The 16,434-nt window shown below is 65.4% G+C and overlaps 1 protein-coding gene across 1 annotated transcript in view; it reads left to right on the forward strand.

Moving 5' to 3' along the window:
* ITGA2B (integrin subunit alpha 2b) overlaps positions 1-16,434 on the forward strand; it is a 36,967-nt gene that overhangs the window by 5,312 nt on the left and 15,221 nt on the right. Inside the window, exons 3-20 of the mRNA XM_065422568.1 lie at positions 942-1,039; positions 1,577-1,742; positions 3,715-3,764; positions 4,280-4,325; positions 4,826-4,951; positions 6,005-6,052; positions 6,810-6,853; positions 7,228-7,287; positions 8,809-8,861; positions 9,769-9,980; positions 10,560-10,733; positions 11,342-11,387; positions 11,944-12,042; positions 12,199-12,254; positions 14,102-14,253; positions 15,117-15,242; positions 15,685-15,752; positions 16,079-16,226. Of these exons, the coding sequence (XP_065278640.1) occupies positions 942-1,039; positions 1,577-1,742; positions 3,715-3,764; positions 4,280-4,325; positions 4,826-4,951; positions 6,005-6,052; positions 6,810-6,853; positions 7,228-7,287; positions 8,809-8,861; positions 9,769-9,980; positions 10,560-10,733; positions 11,342-11,387; positions 11,944-12,042; positions 12,199-12,254; positions 14,102-14,253; positions 15,117-15,242; positions 15,685-15,752; positions 16,079-16,226 (1,772 nt within the window). The remainder of the gene's footprint in view (positions 1-941; positions 1,040-1,576; positions 1,743-3,714; positions 3,765-4,279; positions 4,326-4,825; positions 4,952-6,004; positions 6,053-6,809; positions 6,854-7,227; positions 7,288-8,808; positions 8,862-9,768; positions 9,981-10,559; positions 10,734-11,341; positions 11,388-11,943; positions 12,043-12,198; positions 12,255-14,101; positions 14,254-15,116; positions 15,243-15,684; positions 15,753-16,078; positions 16,227-16,434) is intronic.

The following is a 16,434-nucleotide window of genomic DNA, read 5'->3' on the forward strand; positions in this document are numbered from 1 at the left end:
GGGGGGTAGGGGACCCCGGGGTGAGGTGGGGGCAGGGTGGGTGAGGTGGGTTTTGGATCAGGGGGTAGGGACCCCGGGGTGAGGTGGGGGCAGGGTGGGTGAGGTAGGTTTTGGATTGGGGGGTAGGGACCCCAGGGTGAGGTGGGGGTGGATGGGGTGGGCTGTGGATCAGGGAGGGGTAGAGACCCTGGGGTGGGGTGGGTGAGGTGGGTTTTGGATCGGGGGGGGTAGTGACTCTGGGGTTTGGTGGAGGTTAGAGGGGATTCGGTGGGTTGTGGATTAGGGGGGTAGGGACCCCGGGGTGAGGTGGGGGCAGGGTGGCTGAGGTGGGTTTTGGATCGGGGGGTAGGGACCCTGGGGTGAGGTGGGGGTGGGGTGGGGCGGGCTGTGGATCGTGGAGGGGGAGGGACCCCGGGGTGAGGTGGGGGCAGGGTGGCTGAGGTGGGTTTTGGATCGGGGGGTAGGGACCCTGGGGTGAGGTGGGGGTGGGTGGGATGGGCTGTTGATTGGGGAGGGGGAGGCGGGCTGGGTGCAGATTGGTTGAGGTGGGTTTTGGATCACGGGCTAGGGACCCCAGGGTGAGGTGGGTTTTGGATCAGGGGGTAGGGACTCTGGGGTGAGGTGGGGGTAGGGTGGGGCGGGCTGTGGATCGGGGGGGGGGGTAGGGACCCCGGGGTGAGGTGGGGACGAGGTGGGATTTAGATCAGGGGGTAGGGACCCTGGGGTGAGGTGGGGGTGGGTGGGGCAGGCTGTTGATTGGGGAGGGGGAGGGACCCCGGGGTGACGTTGGGGTTGGGGGTTTGGTGGGTTGTGGATCGGGGGGAGTAGGGACCCCGGGGTGAGGTGGGGGCAGGTGGGGCGGGTTGGGGATCCCGTGGGGGGATCCCAGGTGTTTTCCCACGGTTGCACTCCTGCCTGTGCTGACCTGCCCGTGCCCCCAGGGGACCAGGCCAAGAGCAAGGGATTCTTCCAGCTGAAGACCTACAAGTCTCACCAGTGGTTCGGGGCGTCCGTGAGCAGCTGGAACGGCAACGTTGTGGTGAGTGCCCCAGGCGCAGCCCGTGCCCCTGACTGGCCCACGCATCCTGGCAACCGCCTGGCGATTGGCTGCCTTGGGGAGCTATGCAGAGTCGGGCTGGGCGGGAGACCCATGGGGGTGTCCCAGAGGGCAGGGAGTGACCCCGTCCCAGACCGGACAGGAGGGGAGGTGCTGAGATGAGGTGCTCGGCTGGGGCCCTGGCTGCCCATGGCTCCCCGGAGCAGAGGGGTCCAGTTCTTCTCCTGGTGCTCTCAGTCGCTGTGTCCTGTTAACCCGCTGCCATGCTCTGCCCCAGAAGCAGCTGCATTTCAGTGCTGGGTCTGTCCCGCCCTTGGGGAGACGAGATGGAGATGTTGGCTCTGGTGGATTGTTGTGGGTTGGATGGACACCGGGGGGGGGGGGCGGCAGGGGGAGCCCAGCCCAGTGACGGGAGGTTCCAGGCAGTGCAGCGGGGAGCTGGGCCTGGCCGGGCGAGGGGCAGGCGAGCTGGGATCCCGGCTGCAGTGGGTGGCGCTGAGTGTCCGGTCGTCCTGCCAGGCCTGCGCCCCCCTGCAGCACTGGAATGCCTTCGAGGGCAAGGCCCAGGCCACCCAGACACCCGTGGGCACCTGCTTCGTGGCCACCGATGGCCTGAGCCGCTTCGCCGAATACGCGCCCTGCCGCTGCCACCACATGGAAGCCACATACAAGGAGAGGAACTACGGTGAGCGACGCTCCCCCCCACCCCCGTGGCCAAGCCGGTTCTCTGCCCCCGATGCCCCCTCCTCCACGGCCATGCGGGCTCCCTGCCGCCCCGCAGCCACGCCAGTTCCCTGCCCCCAACGCTCCCTCCCCTGCAGCCACGCCAGCTCCCTGACGCCCCCGTCTCCGGCTCCCTGCACCCATCCCCCCCGCAGCCACGCCAGTTCCCTGCCCCCAATGCCCCCTCCTCCACGGCCACGCCAGCTCCAGGCCCCCCTTGCCTTAGGGAAAATGGCACCCTGGGCGAACTTGCATTTTGGTGTCCCTGGGTCCTGTGGGCGTGGCATTCCCCCATTGCCCCTGGCCTCCGTGAGCTCCCCAGGCTCCCCTCCTTCCCCCCCTAACCCGTGCACTGTGCCCCCTTTGCCCCACCTGCTTCTGCTCCTGCACCCCAATCCCTACACCCCCTTCATGCCCAACCTCTGCCCCTTCTGTGCCCCAATCCCTGCACCCCTTCACTCCTACCCCCTGCACCTCCCTCCTGAGCCCCTAACCCTGCACTATGCATGCGCCCTCACCCCAACCTCTGCCCTCCTCCTGTGCCCCCTTTGCCCCTAACCCCTGTGTCCCCCACTCTGCCCCGTGCAGCCCTAGGGGACTGGAGGGGGAGCAAGGAGCTGTCAGGGGTCCCTGCAGCCAGGTCACTTTCCCTGCGGGGTGGGTAGCAGCAGGTCCTGGTGCCTCAGCACAGCCCAGGTGGGGAAGTGACCTAGGGGCAGGGTGGGTGTGTGTGTGTGTGTGTGTGTGTGTGTGTGTGTGTGTGTGTGTGTGTGTGTGTGTGTGTGTGTGTGTGTGTGTGTGTGTGTGTGCAGACCCAAGCAGCTCCAGCCCCAAGAGGCAGCAGCACGGATACCCCCCGTCCCATCACCCGCCTTAGTGGAACTCGGGGGGGGGACACCCTGCCATCAGCCCCCCCCCCCAACCTCCGCGAAGAGCAGACAGGGGCAGGAACAGCAGCGGCCGGGCTCAGCACGTGGAGCAGGGCCGGGGGGGGCATCTGGCTTGGACGCTTCCCCCCCATCCCCCTACAGCCACGCCGGCTCCCCACCCCGACTCCCCCCCCTCGGTGCCGGTCCCCCCCCGACATGCTGCTCATCCCCGAGGGGGCCAGGCCCAAGGCCGATGCTGCTGCTCCTCTCGTGCCGACACTCAGAGCTCCCCGCTGGGAGGAGCCCCACCATCCCTCGCCCCCATGCGCAGGTGCCCACGTCCCTCCCACCAGCTTCTCCCATCGCGTGGCTTGGGTCAGCACCAACCTTCCCGGCTGAGCCCTCAGCCCCTTTGCAGTGAAGTAGCCCCACTCTCTTATACAGATTGGAAAACTGAGGCACAGAGTGCCCAGGGCCAGCCTATCACTCTCAGCACCCACTGGGCACAACTCCCCTTGTGGTGCCGAGGCCAGGGAGCTCACCGGAGACCCCGAGAGGCGCAGTGGCTGGATCCTGGGGCAGAGGGGCACTGGGGGCATCCGGGGGGCCCCTCCCCCGTGTTCATTGTTGTCCGTTTCAGGCCTCACTCCCAGTCCCTCCGTGCCCGCAGCACACTCAGCCCGTGTGCCCCTGGGGGCCCCACGCAGGGAGATCTCTGCCCAGGCCTTTGGGCCCTAGATTCACCCCGGGAAGGCCAAACCCAGGCGTCTGGCTGCCCCGTGGGCCCAGCAGCTCACTCCCTGCTGAGCAGGCTGGCTGCGGGGCACTGACCCACGGATGGACACCGGAGCTGCCAGCTCCGAGCAGCCCCTCAGAGAGGCAGAGCCCTGCGCTGTCTGGCATCCCGCTGCCTGGGGCAGATGAGTGGGTGCTGGTCCGGCCGGGAAGCCTGGCTCTGCTCAGCGAAGCTCACAGCCAAACTCCGCAGGGGCGACCCCCCAACATCCCTCAGCCCCCCTGCCCCAGGAGCATGGCGCTAACGCTGCCTTGTGCCTCTCTCCACAGTCAACGACAAGCGGTACTGCGAGGTGGGCTTCAGCGCCACCATCACCCACGTGAGTACGGCCCGGGGGCACCCAGGTCTGCAGATGTCCATGGTGGTGGGGGTCTTGGGGGAGTGCCTGTGTGTGTAGGCGTGTGCCCATGAGTGTGTGTGCCCATGGAGGTGTGTGCACATGTGCCCATGGGGGGAGTGCCTGTGGGGGGGCTGTGTGTGCCCGTTGGGCTTGTGTGTGCCCGCCTGTTGGGGGCTGTGTGTGCCTGGGGGTGTGCGCGTGCCCATGGGGGGGCTGTGTGTGCCTAGGGGTGTGTGCCCACCCATGGGGGGGCTGTGTGTGCCTGGGGGTGTGAGCGTGCCCATGGGGGGCTGTGTGTGCCTGGGGGTGTCTGCCTGCCCGTGGGGGGGCTGTGTGTGCCTGGGGGTGTGCGCGTGCCCATGGGGGGGGGGCTGTATGTGCCTGGGGGTGTGTGCCCGCCCATGGGGGGGCTGTGTGTGCCTGGGGGTGTGCGCGTGCTCATGGGGGTGTCTCCGGGCAGGGCTCTCACTCAGGCCTGTCCTGTTCCCTTGCAGGCTGGCAGGCTGGTGCTGGGTGCCCCGGGTGGATACTACTTTGTGGGTAAGGGCTCTGGTTCCTGGGGGGCTCTGGGGACTGTGGGGGGAGGGGGAGCCCAGTGCCCCTTGGCATGGCTGCCATTGCCTACGACACTTCCAGTGGAGCCATGAACCCACCCCAGGGCTCCCCCCCTCAGCTGTGCTGGGGGCACCGTGCCTGCCTGTGCCCAGGGGCCAGGGGGCTGGAACTGACCCTGCCTGATCCACAGCCCCAGGCCCAACCTGTCCGTGGTGTCCCATTGTGGCTGGCAGAGGCTGCCCCCCCCCCCCGGGTCTGTAGCATGGAGCATCCCTCTCAGGCAGGGAGCTGCCCACGGCACTGCCCCCTCGTGGGGACCCCCAGGAGCTAGCGCGTGAGGCTGGCGAAGGGGGTACTGTGGGGTGGGGGTGCAGGATGGCCATGTTGGGCAGGGGCACCCTCCCTCTCTCACCATCCCTAGCCCCTGCCTGCTCCGAGCAGGGCCCCTGGCACTGACTCACGGGCGGCCCTGGATGTTCCCCCAGGGCTGATCTACTCGGTCAATCTGTCAGCAGTCGTGTCCCAAGTCCCCATCAGCGCCCTGCTCTGGTCCGTGGCCCCGGAGCAGGTCACGGAGGACATGTACGAGGATTATGATGACGCCTACAGAGGTGAGCGCAGCCTCCCCCAGCAACCTGCCCACCTCGTGGCTGGGCACGGGAGAGATGGCTGTCCCTGGTGTCAGCAGGGCACTGGCAGAGTCATAAGAACATAAGAACGGCCAGACTGGGTCAGACCAAAGGTCCATGTAGCCCAGTGTCCTGTTTTCCAACAGTGGCCAATGGCAGGTGCCCCAGAGAGAATGAACAGAACAGGGAATCATCAAGTGATCTCTCTCCTGCCATCCATCTCCACCCTCTGACAAACAGAGTCCAGGGACACCATTCCTTACCCATCCTGGCTAATAGCCATTAATGGACCTAACCTCCATGAATTTATCCAGTTCTCTTTTAAACGCTGTTATAGTCCTAGCCTTCACAACCTCCTCAGGCAAGGAGATCCACAGGTTGACTGTGCGCTGTGTGAAGAAGAACTTCCCTTTATTTGTTTTAAACCTGCTGCCCATTAATTTCATTTGGTGACCCCTAGTTCTTGTATTATGGGAATAAGTAAATAACTTTTCCTTATCTACTTTCTCCACATTACTCATGATTTTATATACCTCTATCATATCCCCCCTTAGTCTCCTCTTTTCCAAGCTGAAAAGTCCTAGCCTCTTTAATCTCTCCTCATATGGGACCCATTCCAAACCCCTAATCGTTTTAGTTGCCCTTTTCTAGTGCCAGTATATCTTTTTTGAGATGAGGAGACCACATCTGTACGCAGTATTCAAGTCCACACTGCCCCCGGTCTAACCACCAGACCCCACTTCCCTCCAGAGCTGGGGAGAGAACCCAGGAGTCCTGGCTCCCAGCCCCCACCCCTTCTCTACCCCACTAGACCCCACTCCCCTCCAGAGCCGGGGTGAGAACCCAGGAGTCCTGGCTCCCAGCCCCCCGCTCCCCTGCTGAGCTGAGGACAGAACCCAGGAGTCCTGGCTCCCTCCCTCCCCCCCCGGCTCTAACCACTGGCATCTCCTTCCCCCGGGTGCCGGTCGTTCTGCCCTGGGCACGTGCGGCGGGCAGGGGCGTTCGAAGGGTTAACCCTGCTCCCTCTCTCTGCAGGGTACTCGGTGGCCGTGGGGGAGTTCGACGGGGACCCCGCCACGCCAGGTAGGGGATTTGCCCTTGGCTTGTGTGGTGCCCCCCGAAGCTGCACAGCGCTCTGGGGCTGCCAACCGGGCTCCAGGGGCAGCAAAAGGAGCAGACTTGGCTCGCCCACCCCGGCCACACCCATGGTGACCTCCCCACCCCTGCCTGCCCCCAGGGCACAGGGCTGGGAGCAGGGAGGGTGAGGGGCTCCTCGCCAGCTGCCACCCCCGGGCAAACAGGGCCTCTGCCCTCAGCAATGGTTTGCAGCCAGGAAGCCCATGCCCACCGGGCTCCCCCACACCCAAGTCCTCTGCCCACTGGGCTTCCCTGCCCCAGAGTCCCTGCCCGCCAGACCTGCCCACCTGGTTCTCCCTTCCAGCAGGGCACAGTCCTCCAGTCCTGGGGCTGTATCTGATTCTACCCTCCTCCCCAAGGGCTGGGGGCTCCCCAGCCTTGCCTAGAGCACCCCATGCACCTGGCTGCCTGCTGCCCTGGTCGCTGCATAGGCAAGGGCTGTCCAGGCAGGCACTGTCTGTGCGATGCCCCCGGAGCCTGGCAGAGCCCGAGCCACACAGGTTACAGGGTCTGGCAGAGCCAGCCAGTGCAGCCCTTCCCAGAGAGGGGCAGCGCCTGTTCCTGTGCCCTCTGCCCCCCTCCTGTCCCCTTCAGGTCCCTCATTGGGGCCTGGAGGGAGCTGGCTTTGGGACGGGCACACTGTGCCAGCGGTTCAGCACCCTCTGCCCCCGGGGTCGCGGGGACTCTTGTGTTTCCTTCGCAGAGTATGTCGTGGGCGTCCCCAACAAGAGAACGACCTTGGGGGTGGTGAGTATCGGGGGGCACCATCGGGGTGAGCTGCTGAGCATGGGGCGTCGTCCCCCCCCCACCGGCTGTGTCCGGCTGGGGGAGCAGAGCTGTCATGGGCTGCTCATGGCCCTGCTCTCATGTATGTAATTCTCTCCCTGTCCTGCAGGTGGCATCATGTGCTCCAGGTTGTGTATGGGGGGGGGCAGGTTCCTCCCTGCAACTGTGGGGCTCCCAGAGACCCCTCCACACCAAGCACCCCAGTGGGCCACCCCCTATGCCGGGCTCCCAGCTCCTCCTCACGGGAACAGGCCCCAGGGGAGGTTGCTGGCCAGGGAGACATGGCGGGAGCAGCCCCATCTCTCTCCTGGCTGATTTGTTTCTCCCCACGGCAGGTTGAGATCTTCAGCGCTAGGAAGTCTCTGGCACTGGTACAGAGCATCCAGAGTGAGCAGGTACCTGCCTCCCTCCCCCACCCCCTGCCCCCACATCTACCCCCTTCCCCCAACCCCCCAATACCCCCATCACTCCTCCCCCCTTCACTTTCCCCTGCCCCGCCCCAGCCAAGGGAGAGCCAGCCTCGAAGGACCCCACTCCCAGCCCAGGGGTCTCCCACTGGGCTCCACAAACTCTCGGGCTCCCAAAGCAGTGGCCACTTCGAAAAGTTTGGCCTTAGTTACCAGTCTCTGAGCAAGAGAGGCCCAGGGCTGGGATAGCAGGGGGCTGCGGATCGGGAGTGAGGGGCACTGGCAGAGCTGGGTGGGACCCCAGGGCTGGGTGAGCAGGGGGCTGCGGGCTGGGAGTGAGGGGCACCGGCAGAGCTGGGGGAAGCTCAGGGCTGGGATAGCAGGGGGCTGCGGGTCGGGAGTGAGGGGCACCGGCAGAGCTGGGGGAAGCTCAGGGCTGGGATAGCAGGGGGCTGCGGGTCGGGAGTGAGGGGCACCGGCAGGGCTGGGGGGAGCCGAGGGCTGGGATAGCATGGGCTGCGGGTCGGGAGTGAGGGGCACTGGCAGAGCTGGGAGGAGCCCAGGGCTGGGATCGCAGGGGGCTGCGGGTTGGGAGTGAGGGGCACTGGCAGAGCTGGGGGGAGCCCAGGGCTCAGATAGCAGGGGGCTGCGGGTCGGGAGTGAGGGGCACCGGCAGAGCTGGGGGGAGCCCAGGGCTGGGATAGCAGGGGGCTGCGCGTCGGGAGTGAGGGGCACCGGCAGGGCTGGGGGGAGCCCAGGGCTGGGATAGCAGGGGGCTGCGGGTCGGGAGTGAGGGGCACCGGCAGAGCTGGGGGGAGCTGAGGGCTGGGATAGCAGGGGGCTGCGTGCTGGGAGTGAGGGGCACCGGCAGGGCTGGGGGGAGCCCAGGGCTGGGATAGCAGGGGGCTGCGCGTCGGGAGTGAGGGGCACCGGCAGGGCTGGGGGGAGCCCAGGGCTGGGATAGCAGGGGCTGCGGGTCGGGAGTGAGGGGCACCGGCAGGGCTGGGGGGAGCCCAGGGCTGGGATAGCAGGGGGCTGCGGGTTGGGAGTGAGGGGCACTGGCAGAGCTGGGGGGAGCCCAGGGCTCAGATAGCAGGGGGCTGCGGGTCGGGAGTGAGGGGCACCGGCAGAGCTGGGGGGAGCCCAGGGCTGGGATAGCAGGGGGCTGCGCGTCGGGAGTGAGGGGCACCGGCAGAGCTGGGGGGAGCCCAGGGCTGGGATAGCAGGGGGCTGCGCGTCGGGAGTGAGGGGCACCGGCAGGGCTGGGGGGAGCCCAGGGCTGGGATAGCAGGGGGCTGCGGGTCGGGAGTGAGGGGCACCGGCAGGGCTGGGGGGAGCCGAGGGCTGGGATAGCAGGGGGCTGCGGGTCGGGAGTGAGGGGCACTGGCAGAGCTGGGTGGGACCCCAGGGCTGGGTGAGCAGGGGGCTGCGGGTCGGGGTTGACAGGCATTGGCCAGCCCAGCGCAGCCCCTGTCCTCATTCCTCCCCGCCCCCCCGCATGTCTTCCAGGTGGCGTCGTACTTTGGTCACACGGTGGCTGTTGCTGATGTAAATGGCGATGGGTAAGGAGGAGGTTGGCACTGGCTTGGCAGCTGGGGCACTGTCCCCAACCACTGCCTGGGGGGGCGGCGAGGCCCCTTCACTCAGGCCTCCCATGCTGGGCACTGGCAGGGCAAGGGAGAGCCGGGCTCGCGCTGGGGGGTGCTGGGGCTGCTGGGCTCCATCACCTCCAGGAGCCTCCATGCTCCGCTTTACCCGTGCCTGTGACACAGCCCTGTGGGGCCAGGGCCCTCTTCAGTGCCAAGGGCCGGGGGGCACGGCTAAGAGCTCCAGGGTCCCCTCTGCCCAGGCCCCGCTGACGTGCTGGGTGTGGACTGTGCAGCTGGTGAATCCATGGGGCAGTCACGGTGCCCTGAGGAGGGGGCTGGGTCCCTGCAGGTGCTGGTCCTCCTGGGCCTGTGCTCTGGGCTCCCCAGCCAGCCTGGTTTGTCTCCCCTCATCCCCCCACGTTGGCTTCTGCTGCCATCTGGTGCCCACCAGCCTGCACTGCGGCTGGCAGAGCCTGGCGCCAGGCAAGCAGGGGCAGGGGACAGGAGTGGGGCAAAGCTGAGCCAAGGGGGGAACCCCAGCCCCCAGCACAAGGCCCGTCTCAGCCCGGGGGGAGCCTGGGCCCTGAGGGGACTGGGGACGGACAGACGGACGGACAGAACTCAGGGCGTGTCCGTGTCCAGGAGCATCAGCCGCGGGGCACCGACTAGTGTTAGCCGCAATGGCCCAATGCGTCCCTCCTGCAGGGGATGCTACGCCGGGGGGGGCGGGGGCTGCTCCCATCCCAGCTGGCTCCCCCCCTTCCCCCCCCCCCCCCCCGTGGGATCATCCTTTCGTTCCGTCGGCCCCCGCGGCCTGATGGGGACGGGAGCCCAGACGAGCCGGGCGCCTCCCTCTGCCATCTGCCCCCTTTGCCACCAGGAAGGACGACATCTTGGTGGGAGCGCCGCTGTACATGGAGCACCGCTCTGACCGCAAGCTCTATGAGGTGGGGTGCATCTACCTGTACCTGCAGTGCCGGGGCCCCCACCCCTACAGACACCCCTGGCAGACCATGACCGGCACCGAGGTCTACGGCCGCTTCGGCACAGCCATCGCTCCTGCGGGGGACCTGGACCAGGACGGCTACGTCGGTAACTCCCCGCGTGTCAGTCTGCTAGTGCTCAGGGCAGGGGGCTTTGGGTTGGCTCAGAGACCCCCCCCACCGGCTGGGTCTGGGGCAGGGCACCTGGGAGGTGGGGGAGTGACCCACAGCCTCCACGGGACAGTCACTGGAAGGCTGGGAGGCAGCCCTGGGATGGCCGAGCCCCAGGTCTCAAAGTGCTCGTGGGGCGGAAGAGCTCTGAGTCCTGCTATATAGCTGGGGAAACTGAGGCAAAGCGACGAATCGCTCATAGCCCCACAAAGTAGCAGAGCCAGGAACAGTCCTGACGCTCAGTCCCCCGCTCCCCCCAGCTCTAACCACTAGTCCCAACTCCTCTCCCAGAGCCGGGGATAGAACCCTGGCATCCTGGCTCCCAGCCCCCACTCTGACCCCTAGACACGACCCTCCGAGCTCTGGGTCCCCTTCTAGTCAGTGTGTAACGTCTGGGGCCCGGTCACTGCCTCAGTGGGTGGGATCCTGCCCCCGGAGATGAGGAGCGACTGGTGCCTGAGGCTCAGCTGCTCTGGCCGGGGCCCGGCTCGCGGGCCCTGCTGTCCTGTCCCCTCAGACGTGGCGGTGGGGGCTCCATTCGCCGGGAGCGGCCGTGTGCTCATCTTCAGAGGGTACAGCGAGGGGCTCCGCACGCCGGCCTCGCAGGTCCTGGAGAGCCCCTTCCCCGGCCGTGCCGCCTTCGGCTTCTCCGTGCGCGGCGCCACCGACATCGACGCCAACGGGTACCCAGGTACGGCCACCCTCAGAGCCACCCCCGGCCCGCCAGGGTCACAGGCCTGGAGCTGGGCAGGGCCCGTGGCCCGGACCCTTCGGGGAGAGAGATGAGTGTGTGGGGAAGAGGGCTCGACCTCCACCTCCTCCCTGGACCCCCTTCCTGTGCCGGGCGCTGCCCCCGGCCCTCTGCGCCCTCCCTCCCGTGCCGGCAGCTGCTTCCCCTCCCGTGCCGGCTGCTGCCCCCTGGGCCCCCCCTCCCGTGCCAGGCACTGCCGTCTCTGCCCCTCTCCTATGCCAGGCACTTCCCCCCTGCCCCATGGGCCCCCCCTCCCATGCGGGCCGCTGCCCCCTGGGCTCCCCCCTCCCATGCCTGGTGCTGCCCCCTGGGTCCCCCCTCCTGTGTCGGCCGCTGCCCCCTGGGCTCCCCTCCCATGTCGGCCACTGCCCGCTCCTCCTAGGTCACCCCATGCTGGGTGCTGTCCCCTGAGAAATGGTGCCCCCCTGGCTGGCTGGAGCCCCGGCTCCCCGCCCTGGCTCCTGCTGGCAGCTTTGCCACACAGCTGAGCTGCAGGATCCTGTGCCCGCCCCGTGAAGCCTGGTATGACCCTTGACTTGTGCCCCCAGATGTGCTGGTTGGGGCGTTCGGCGCCAGCAAGGTGGCCGTGTACAGGTGAGTGCCCGGGGCTGGCTGGGCAGGGGGTGGGTGAGTGCCCAGGGGCCCTGGTCCTGGGTGCTTCCCTGTGCACATGAGCTGCACCTAGCGCCAACAGCACTGAAGTCAGTAGGGGCTGCTGCCCCCAGGACACCAGGATCGGGGCCCGAAGCCCCGGTTGGGTCTGGGAGGGGTCAATAGCGTGGTGCCCAGCACAGACTCTGCCCTGGCACCAAGCAGCAGCCCCCCATTGCATAACACCTCCCCCAGTGCCTGGGTTCCCAGCTGTGGGGGAGGTGGCTGGCACATACCCAGCCCCTCCTCCCTGCCTGCCGCCCTTGCCCTGGGGATAACAGCCTGCTGCTGCTGCTGCCTGCCCGCGGAGCTTCTCCAACTGGTCAGGCTTCAGGCCCTGGGGTTGTTGCTCCTCACGGCTGGGCTGGGCCCAGCTCTGACCCCAGGCGTCCCTCTTGCTTACCCCAGGGATGGCGTTGCCCCCTCCCTGCCTGCTGGCCCTGATATTACAGAGCCAGCGCCATTCCCCTGGGTTTGACTGGCTTGATGGTGCCCACAGAGCCCAGCCCGTGGTGGTGGCCAGTAGCCAGCTGTTAGTGCCAGATGTGCTGAACCCTGAGGAGAAGACCTGCACTGCCCACAGGACCCTTGTCAGCTGGTGAGCAAAGGGACATGGGGGGGGCCGTGTTCTGGGTGGGCGCAGGGCTGGAGTGGGGAGAGCTGAGGGACCAAGAACTGCTGTCTCCTTCCCCTGTGCCTTTCCCCCCACAAATGCGGGGCAAAGCCCTCACCAGCCTGTGTCGTTCCTCCACAGCTTCCCCATCCAGCTGTGCGTGGGCGTCAAGGGGAAGAGCCTCCCGGAGAGAATAAGTGAGTGCCATGGGGGGGGGGGGGGACAGCATGGCCAGGAGTCAGAGAGCGGTGGGGCCGGGGCCAGGAGGGCAGGGTGGGCAGGGGCCAGGGAGTGGAATGGCCAGAAACCAGGGGGGCGGCAGGGCTGGGCGCCAGGGGGATAGCATGGCCAGGGGGCGGTGGGGCTGGGGGCCAGGGGGGAAGCATGGTCAGGAGTGAGGTGGCAGCAGGGCTGGGGGCCAGGGGGCGGTATAGCCAGGAGCCAGGGGGCCGTTGTGACGGGTTCGGTCACAGAGATCCCCTTGGGACTGTCATGTGACGTGCTGAAATTACCTCTGAGCCCATTTTCCCTGCCAGCTCGGGACTGCAGAACCTTGTCTTGTTGAGCCACACACACCAGCCTGCTGCGAGCCAGACCCAGGGTCTGGTCCATGCCCCCAAAGCTGCAGACTTTAACCAAAAACTGCTCTGCAGGTTACTTGTCTCCAGCACCCAGACACCCAGTTCCCAATGGGATCCAAACCCCAAATAAATCCGTTTTATTCTGTACAGGGTAAACTCATAAATTGTCCACCCTCTATAACACTGATAGAGAGATATGGACAGCTATTTGCTCCCCCAGGTATGAATCACTTACTCTCGGTTTATTAATAAGCAAAAGTAAGTCACCAAGCAAAATAAAGCAAAAACACACAAGTCTACACCTAGGTGAATCTAGGGCCCAAAGGCCTGGGCAGAGCTCTCCCTATGCCAATTGTAGACTTGTGTGGTTTTGCTTTATTTTGCTTGGTGACTTACTTTGTTTGGTCTGTTATTACTTGAAACCACTTAAATCCTACTTTTTATACTTAATAAAATCACTTTTGCTTATTAATAAACCGAGAGTAAGTGATTCATACCTGGGGGAGCAAACAGCTGTGCATATCTCTCTATCAGTGTTATAGAGGGTGGACAATTTAAGAAACTGAGTACAGGTAAAGCTCACCCTCAGAGATGTTCCAAGCTTCTTTCACAGACTAGACTTCCTCCTAGTCTGGGCCCAATCCTTTCCCCTGGTACAGTCCTTGTTAGTTCCAGCAGACATCTCAGGTGGTAAGCAGGGGTTTTCTCATGACTGGCAGCCCCCTTTGTCCTGTCCACCCCCTTTATAGCTTTGGCACAAGGCTGGAATCTTTTGTCTCTATGGGTCCCCACCCCTCCTAATGAAAATGTACCAGATTTAAGATGGATTTTATTATCAGGTGACATGGTCACATGTCATTGTAAGACCCCTAGTCTCCATTCCCCATGGTCTGGCCCACACACACAGGAAGGCGTGAAGGTAAATAAACCATTTACAATCAGTTGTCCTAGTCAATGGGAGCCATCAAGATTCTAAACCACCATTAATGGCCCACACTTTGCATAGTTACAATAGGACCTCAGAGTTATACTTCATATTTCTAGCTTCAGATACAAGGCTGATCATGCATACAAATAGGAGGAATATATTCAGTAGTTTATAAGCTTTGTAATGATACCGTACAAGAGGCCTTTTGCATGAAACATATTCCAGTTACATCATATTCACCCTCATAAGCATCTTTCCATAAAACATGGAGTGCAACGTCACAGCAGTATAGCCAGGAGGCCGGCGGGGCTGGGGGCCAGCGTGTGCACCGGGGATGGTGGCATGGGTTGGTGTGGGCACTGCAGATTGCAGTGAGGGGGCAGCATGGGTACCAGTGCCAGGGGGCCAGAGCCAGGGACGGTGGCGTGGGTGCCAGCGCTGTGTGACCCAGAGGGCAGCATGGGCACTGGGGCTGGGAGCTTGGTGACGAGGGGCACCGCAGCCTCCCCTCCCCTGCTGACCCTCTGCTCCCCAGGGCTGGCCGCCGACCTGCAGCTGGACCGGCTGAAGCCCAAGTCGGGGCGAAGGGTCTGGGAGCTGCAGACACACCAGGCGGGCCAGAGACTGGAGCTGCAGCTATCGAGGGAGGCGCCACTCACCTGCCAGAATCTCACAGCCTACCTGCGGGTACGGGGGGCTCAGGGCGGGGGCTGCTCCATAGTCAGGGTCCCTGCGGGCACCCCAGGGTGGCTCCTGGCTGATCCACTTCTCAGGGCCACACCCCAGATCTTACACAACCCCCCTTTAGGTGCCAGCCCCCGGTCCCGCTCGGCCTTGGCCACTGAGCCCCTGGGCCCAGCCTCCTGCAGCCCAGAGTTGTGCCTGTGGGTCCGGCTGAGCCGGGCTCCTGGCAGCAACGCGGCTGCGACTTGGGGCCAGCGCGCCCCAGCTGGGGGTTATGGGCCCATCAGGGTGATTGGTCGCCTAGGCCCAGCCTGGGACGCCCCAGGGCCGGGGCACAGAGCCGGGGTTTAAGCCTCGGCTGGGTGGGTCGTCCCAGAGCACGGCACCAGCAGTGACCCCTTGGTGGGCTCCAGCTCTGACCTGCACACCCGGCCCCTACAGCCCCAGCCCGGGCTCTGCCCCATGGCCTGCCGAGAGACTCTGGGCAGGCACCCCTGGCGTGGGCACTGGCGCTCTGACCCCCATGCGGATCCGGGTCAGTTTCAGCCAGCTCCTTAGCGACTCTTCGCTCCAGCTGGGTGGGGTGACGCCCCCTACGTCTGTCTGCTCTGAGAGCATCATACGCCTGCTCCCCCCAGGCACCCCGCAGCCTACAGGGGAAACCGAGGCACGTGTCGGGGGGGACAGAAATATTACCAAAAATTCCCATTTGATCACGTCTCTGTCCCGTGGGCTCAGGCTGGGCCAGGGCAGCCACCCTTGGTCCTAGCGGGAAGGGTTCACAGTGTGCCCGGGCTGAGACCTGCGGGGGGGAGGGCACGGGCACCCAGCCCTGCCTCATCACTCTCCTCTCCCCTCCACCCCAGGACGAGGCTGATTTCAAGGACAAGCTGAGCCCCATCGTCGTGAGCCTGGCACTGACCCTGGCAGCTGAGCCGGGCACCGAGGAGCTGGGACTGGTGCTCTACGGGCAGACGGTGCTTCAGGAGCAGGTGTGCCAGCCCAATGCCCCCTGACTATCCCAGCCCTCGGCTCCCCCCATGTTCCCGACCTGCAGCCCCTGCTGTCCCCTCCAGGGGCTCCCCCCACAGCTCTGCTGGTGCCCCTCAACCTTTACCCGCAGCCCCCAGAAATCCCAGCCCTGGGCTTCCCCCGCCCCACAGATCTGCCAGTGCCCCTCAATCCCAGCCTGCAGCCCCTGCCATCCCAGCCCCGGGCTCCCCCTCACCCCACAGATCTGCCAGTGCCCCATAACCATGACCCACAGACCTCTGCCCCCAGCTCTGCTGGTGTCCCTCAGTCCCGCCCTGCCCTCAGCCTTTCCTCTCCCTGCTGGGCTCTCTGGGGCAGAGCGGTGCCAGGGCTGGTGCCCCATGGCGTCACTGGCTGTGAGGCTGAAGAACTGCTCTTGCTTTGTGTTCTGCTTGGCCCCAGACAAGAATCGTGCTGGACTGCGGCGAGGACAACGTCTGCATCCCAAAGCTGCGGCTTGCCGCCCACACGTAAGCACAACTTGGGCTGAAGCCAGGTCCATCCTCAGGCCGCTGGGCTGGGGGTCAGGAAGGAATTTCTTTCCCTGGCGTGCTGCAGCATTCGGTGCATGGGGGGATTCGGCTGGCACTGGCCGCTGGTGCCGGCAGGACACGGGACTGATGGACCGAGCTGACCTGCCGATCCCTAGGGCTCGCAAGGGCTTGTTCCCCATTGGCTGTGGTCCACTTTCAGACAGCTTCCCCAGCCGACACACAGTGTAGGCGGCTCCTATTGGCCAAGCCCTGGATTCCTCTGGGTTGGGCCAGGGCTCAGGCTCCTTCCCTCCATCTCTCAGGCCCGTGGCCCAGCTGTTCATCGGGGCCGAGAACGTGGTTCACATCCTGGCCGACGCCACCAACGCGGGCGAAGGCGCCTTCGAGGCCGAGCTGCGGCTACAGCTGCCCCGCGACGTGCACTATCAGAAAGCCACCAGCAATGTCCAGGTACGGGCGGGACCGGACGGGCTCCCAGCAGGCACTGTGGTGCTGGCAGGGTAAAGGGGTCCCCTCCCCCAGCAGGTGGAAGGGGGCCACCCCAGAGCTCTCCATGGGGCCCCCGGTGACACCCTGCTGCAGTTGCAGTCACAGTCCCTCTGTGGTCTCCATCGCTCTGCCATTGTATCGTCTGCCCTGTGCCGTCAACGGGGTTTGA

This window comes from Emys orbicularis, chromosome 25 (assembly GCF_028017835.1).
Source record: "Emys orbicularis isolate rEmyOrb1 chromosome 25, rEmyOrb1.hap1, whole genome shotgun sequence".
In the NCBI taxonomy this organism is placed as follows: Eukaryota; Metazoa; Chordata; order Testudines; family Emydidae; genus Emys; species Emys orbicularis.